General features: G+C 53.8%; 1 protein-coding gene across 1 annotated transcript; it reads right to left on the bottom strand.

The window, feature by feature from the left end:
• Positions 1-352: 352 nt before the first annotated feature.
• On the bottom strand, positions 353-1,818 carry CSF3 (colony stimulating factor 3). Its single transcript, XM_068978978.1, has 5 exons — positions 1,785-1,818; positions 1,528-1,682; positions 1,038-1,145; positions 746-892; positions 353-517 (listed from the first exon to the last, which is right to left on the bottom strand). Exons 1-5 carry the CDS (start codon positions 1,795-1,797, stop codon positions 353-355), a joined length of 588 nt encoding a protein of 195 aa, XP_068835079.1. The 5' UTR covers positions 1,798-1,818.
• Positions 1,819-6,378: the final 4,560 nt, after the last annotated feature.

Genomic DNA, 6,378 nt, shown 5'->3' with positions numbered 1-6,378 from the left:
GAACACTGCTGTTTAAATATTAAACAGGGCTGTCTCGTCTCCCACCTGGGAGACTTCCCGATGCTTCCAAGGGCCCCGAGGAGGGCACCCTCAGGGTAGGGGTTCACTGCAGCTTTCCCCAGAACCCACCGCGGAGCCAGACCTGGAGCAGCTACAGGAAGTAATACTTGGTATTTACCAACTCCCTCCCAGTCCCAGTACACAAGACGGGGAGTTTTCCCCACATGGAGGTGGAAGGAAGGACCCAGGAGCTTGGGGCTCCTTTCTGTGCTTCCCTCTCTTTAAATATTAGGTTTAAATAAGCATAAATATTAAATACAGAGATAAATACAGAAGAGGGGAAGAGCTGTGCTCAGGGCTTGGCAAGGTAGCGCAGGCCACGGTATGCCAGCCCCAGGAAACGCTGCAGCTGGGAAGCAACCAGGACTCCTCCTGCTCGGCGCTGGAAGGCCGACGTGAAGGTCGGCATGGTGCCCTGGGTGGGCTGCACAGTGGGGGCCACCCCCAGGTCCTCCATCTGTGGGGGAAGATGAGGTCAGCAGTCAGGGCAAGTTGGCACAGGGAGGGAAGGCCGGGGGCTGATAGGCTGTGGAAGATCCAGGGTTCACGGTGGAGCCAGGACAAGAACCAGGTCCAGGGACTTGGCTCCGCCCTAGAGAACTCCAGGGCCCCAGGCTTGCAGCACTACCTTTGGGGACCAGCTCGGTTCTGGCCCTTAAAGCTTGCTGCTCCCAACGAGACTCACCTGCAGCCAGATGTTGGTGGCAAAGTCGGTGACGTCCAGCTGCAGTGTGTCCAAGGTGGGAGCCAACTCTGGGGAGATGCCCGCCAGGGCCTGCAGGAGGCCCTGGTAGAGAAAGAGGCCGCCGTGCAGTTGGTCTAGGCAGCTTGTCTGGGGGGTCGGGTGGGAGAGTCAGGGGACGCCACCTGGGATGCTCCCCTCAAGGCCCCTGCGTGGAGCCTAGAGAACTGGGGAGCCTTCCAGGTCAGCCTACCCTTCTGCCCCCTCATCTCCCTTCTCCCCTCGGGACACTCACCAGCTGTAGGGACTGGCTGGAGCAGCTTCTTAGGGGAGCCTGGGGGATGCCCAGCGAGTGCCCGAGCAGTGCCAGCTCCTCCGGGTGGCATAGCTTGTGGGTGGCACACTGCGGTGGGAGGGATGCTGGGTGAGGGGCCAGCTCCTCCTCCTCCCCGAGCGCCCCCACCTCTCCACCCCCACATCTCCGCCTCCCCACCCGTCCTGCCAGGCTTCTCAGCCCCCTTCTTCCATCCAAGCTCCCAGCCAACCCTTCCCAGTACTAGAGGCTCTTCCCCCAGTTCCTCGCCAGCCGCCCTCTGGGCTGGGCCTCTCCTGATTCTCCTTTTCCCCCAGTGTCTCCTCTCACCGCGCGTCCCTTCCTGCTGCCCTTTCCCACGCTGCCCTTCAGCCCTGCTCTCTCCCTCAGCTCCCCGCTGTGCCTCCTTCCCTCCCTGCCCTGCTGCAGCATCTGTCCCCTCCCTGTCCCCACGCTGGCCTCCCTCACTCACCAGCCTCTCCTGCAGCTCGGCGCCATCAGCCTGGATTTTCCTCACTTGCTCTAAGCATTTGAGCAGGAAGCTCTGGGGCAGGGAACGGGCAGGGCCAAGGGGGGTGGCTTCGTGCACCGTCCAGAGCGCGCTGTGCCAGAGGAGCAGCTGCAGGGCTGGGAGCAGACGGGGGTTCAGGAGAAGTGCAGACCTTTCTGGAAGCCCAGGCACCCCTGCCCGCTGCCACAGCTCTCCCCTCCCAGGACCCAGACACTCACCCATCAGCTTCATGGGGCTCTGGGCAGAAGGCTCAGCCAAGGGTCTGGGTGGGGCTGTAGGTTCTGGGTTCTGTCAGGGACCAGCTCCGGGGGCCTTTATACTCAAGCCCATGGAGGCCTGGGAGGAAATTACCTGGTGCTGCGACCAACGCTTAGTAATAGCTTCCCAAGTTTTATGCAAATTTGTCCAGGACAATGCAGGGGGGTTGGGACCAAAAAAAAGTGTTTGCGAAAGTTTTGTGAAATTGTGGAATCTCTGATTCTTCTTTGACGTCTTGCCCCCCTCAAACTCCCTTCCTCCCCTCAGCCCCACCCAGGTCTGAATTGCCCCAGAGTGTTTGAACTAAACCTCTGAACCAAACTGAGCTAATGATAAAAGGCCAGGAGGCTGGAGTCTGGTTGAACCTCAAGGAAGAGGCAGGCCTGGGCCCCTCCTCCGTCCCTCCCTCCCCTGGCATATCTCCTGGGTCAGCCCCATTAGCCACTCTCTCGGGATCCTTAAGCCACCTGCTCCCTAGGCCCCCAATTTGGAGAAGGAAGAAGCTAGTTTCCTCATTTCTATCCCCCCAGGTCCCAGGCGATAAGAGATCGCCTCTCTGATTGCCTCTTGAGGGGCCAGAGGCCTGAGGTAGGGACGTTGGGGTCTGGCTGCCTGTCCGCACCCCACACTCTGATGGGCATCCTCCCGGTCTCCATCCTGAACCGATTAGCTGGGAACTCCCCAATCCCCCCATGACTCATCCCTTTGCCCCCGGAATCCTGGCAGAGACCAGAGGAAACCGGATGTCTGTCCCGGATGAAGCAAGACCCTTCGAGGCTCTTGGGTCACCTGACCTTGTCCCTCCTCCTCCTCTTGCACTGACCGCCCCCCACCCCCACCCCCGGCCAGTGCCTCAGCACTTTGGAGTTGAGGGTCTGGGACAGGTGGCTTCCCTGGCGAGTGTGTGCTGCCCTGAGGGGAGAAGGGATGGGGTGAGAAAGAAGAAACCACCTGGCCTCCAACCCAAGAACCACGCGCTGTCCAGGCTGGGAGAACTTTAGGCGTCTGTTCCAACACTGTGAACTGGGTCAGTGAATGAAGAGGCTCGCCCAAGGTCATGGGTAGCAGAGTTAAAACCCAGACCTCTGCCTCCGGTCTGAGCGTTTTCCATAGGCCATGGGGCCTGCCTGGGGCAGTGTGGCCGACTGCATCTGAGACTGTCACTTTCTCTCCCAGTTAACCCCACCAGGTGCCTTAACAGTCTTGGGAAGAGGAGTGGGTGTGTCTAACTGGTCCAGGCCATCTCTGGGGTGGGGGTGCCCTCTGGTGGTCACAGCTGGCAGGGCCAACAACTATGAATCAATTCATGTCCTGCCTCTGGTCCTGGCCACGCTGGACAGCCCTGGCCCTGCTGGACAGCCCTGGCCCTGACTCTACCTTAGGCAAGGACACTGATTAAGCCCAGTTCTATGCCCACCTTCATGGGAAGAGAAGGGTGAATTTAACAGAACTGTTGGGAGTCAGGGCAAGAGTTCTCACAATCATGCCTTCTCTCCCTTGCCTTAACCTCCAGAGTGCACAGCCCACCCCAGATAATGTGTTGGGCACTCCCCGTTGTTGTTCAGTCGCTAGATCTTGTCTGAATCTTTGCAACCCCACGGACTGCAGCACACCATGCTTCCCTGTTCTCTGCAGTCTCCTGAAGCTTAAATTCTTGGGCATTGAGTCCGTGATGCCATCCAACCATCTCATCCTCTGGCACCCTCTTCTCCTGCCTCCAGTGTTTTCAGCATCAGGGTCTTTTCCAGTAAGGCAGCTGTTTGCATCAGGTAGCCAAAGTATTGGAGCATCAGCATCAGTCCCCCCAATGAATATTCAGGGTTGATTTCCTTTAGGATTGACTGGTTTGATTTCCTTGCAGTCCAAGGAACACTTCCTGCACATTGGCAAATGCACTCTTTTAATAAGCCTTATGAAAAAATTACCAGAAAGATCTCCTCCTTTACAGAAGATGAATCTGATCTTGAAGAGGTTAAATGACTTGTCCCAAAATAGCAGAGCCAAGGTCTGCCCTGTGCCAGAGTCTTCAGCTCTTAACTATCAAGTCTCTGCGTTCCGCCTTCCTCACCTGGGACCAGGCCAGCTCTGGACCCAAACTTTAATTTTCACTTACAGTGCAGGTGTGTCAGATGTTTGCCTCAGAAAATGCTGATTCTAACAAGGGTGGCCAGAATGGTGAAAGGACTCAACATGTTGATTTGAAAAAAGCAGACTTAAAAAAAAAACACAAACTTTTTTTGGTGAAGGGGCTGCTCCTTGTGGCACCTTAGTTCCCAGACCAGGGATCGAACCTGTGTCCCCTGCAGTGGAAACACAGAGTCTTAACCCCTGGACCACCAGGACATGTCCACAAACTGGCAGTTTTGTCTGGCAAAGAGGAGAGGGTTGTTGTGTGGTTTCAGGGACCAGAAGTGGGATAGGGAGTGGAAGCCACGGCCAGTCAATTTTCAGCTCAAGAAGAGAGTGTTCTAACTACCGGAGGTGTTGAAGGATGGGGTGGGCTGCTTCCAGAGAAAGTGGGACTGTCTGGCCAGGGAGGTGTTCTGGCCTCCATCCCATACAGAGAGAATCTGGGTGAATGCTGGCTGACAATTAGAGGGCACCTCTTATATGCCAGGCACCTTCCATTACACTTTCGTCTTTCATCCTATCAACCGAGTGTGCAGAATCTCCATGATAGACAAGGGTTGGCTTCAGAGCAGGGAAAAGCCCAAGATCACAGAACAAACTGGGGGCAGGATTTGTGGCCGCCCTTCCTGAGCCCCCGTCATTCTCATTACACTGTCTTCCTATTCAGAGATGCACTTCTTGGATGACAGCTTAGCCCAGGTTTCAGCCCCGCCCATGAGAGAATAAAGACCAGGCAGAGAGAAAGTTACTGGTTCTGATACATGTGGGCTGGGCCAGACTGAAACCGTCTCTCAAAGGGCCTGGCCCCAGAGACCCCTAGCTGTTGTTCATCCTTCCAGCTTCCTCAGGGCTTTCCTAATTATTTCTCAATAGCCAGAGCGGGTGGGTAGCTTCCACTCACACTTCCTGTTTTCATCTGGAACTGGGCTTGGAGCACTTCCCACCCCCTACCCCCCTTTATTTTTGGCCACGACACGCACCACATGGGGATCTTAGTTCCGCAACTAGGGATCAAACCTGTGCCCCAGCCGTGGATGCCCTGAGTCCTAACCACTGGACTGCCAGGGAAGCCCCAGAGTGTCTTTATACAGGCTCTGGAGTAATGCCTTTGCTGCAGACTTGGCCTGTGGGCTGAGATATGTACACCCCAAGTTGAGAATGAGTGTTACATTTTTTGAAATGACTGGAAAAAAAAAAGAATATTTTATCACATGTAAAAATCACAACAAGCCAGTGTTCATAAATAATTTGTTTAGGACTTCCCTGGTGGTCCAGTGATTAAGAATCTGCTTGCCAATGCAGGGAACACGGATTCAATCAGTGGCCTGGGAAGATCCCACAGGTCGCAGGGCGACTAAGCCTGGGTGCCACGACTACTGAGTCTGGGCTCTAGAGCCCACAGGCAATGACTGCTGAGCCCACACGGCAACTACTGAAGCCTATACACCTAGAGCTTGTACTCAAGACCAGAGCAGCCACCGCAGCGAGAGGCTTCTGCACCTGGAGAGCAGCCCTGCTCGCTGCAACTAGAGAAAGCCCACTCAGCAGTGAAGACCCAGCACAGCCAAAAACAAATAATTTGTTTACATATTGTTTATGCAAGTCCCCTTTCAAGAAGGACAGAAGTGAATAGTTGTGACTGCGGATATGGCTCACAAGTCTAAAAAACGTACTGTCAGACCCTTTAAGAACAGTTTGCAAACTATGTCCACAGGACACATGTACAAAGGGACACACAGAAATGTCCTCTGGAATGTTGTTTGTAACAGTAAGCCAGTGGCCACCAGTAAATTAATAAATCGTGGCCCATTCATACCACGTGTGCCTCCCCCCCCTTCCAGAATAAAAAGCCACGAGGAAAGGAGTTTGTTTTATTCAGTTGTATTCTCAGTCCTTGGAACAGTGCTGGGTGTGGGTTTAAAGATGATTAGACCTCAAAACCCATATTGAGTGAAAGGAACTTACTTTCAGATGATACATCATTTGCAGAGATTTAAAAACTCAAGACAATACTGTATGTTGTAGTAAAAGTAGAAAAGTGTAAACTGGAAGGCTAGCCATTGAATTTAGCAGAGTGGCTGTCTTGAGGGAAAGATGGGCTTTAAACTTACCTTTAAAGATGGGCTTTAAACTTATGTTATTCTTTGTACTTCTCTGTAGTTTTCTAACTAAAAAAAAAAAGACTGGAAGGTAGAGAACACAGTGAACTCTCCAAGCATAAAAATAACACTGAATTTCTCCAGGAAAAGGAAGCCAAGCCAAGGAGGATGGATTACAAGAAACTTCCAGATACTGAGCAGACAGAAAAATGGTCCACAGACTCAAGGCGGGTGAGAACCAGGAAATCATGACAAATAACCCCAGCTCTGTGAACAGCACTGATACACTCTGATCCATTACCAACCAGGAAAGGGTCTGGGGCAC

This window comes from Capricornis sumatraensis, chromosome 8 (genome assembly GCF_032405125.1).
Source record: "Capricornis sumatraensis isolate serow.1 chromosome 8, serow.2, whole genome shotgun sequence".
Taxonomy (NCBI): Eukaryota; Metazoa; Chordata; class Mammalia; order Artiodactyla; family Bovidae; genus Capricornis; species Capricornis sumatraensis.
The sequence above is the reverse complement of the archived record's forward strand: the minus strand, read 5'-3'. Positions and strand labels throughout refer to the sequence as shown.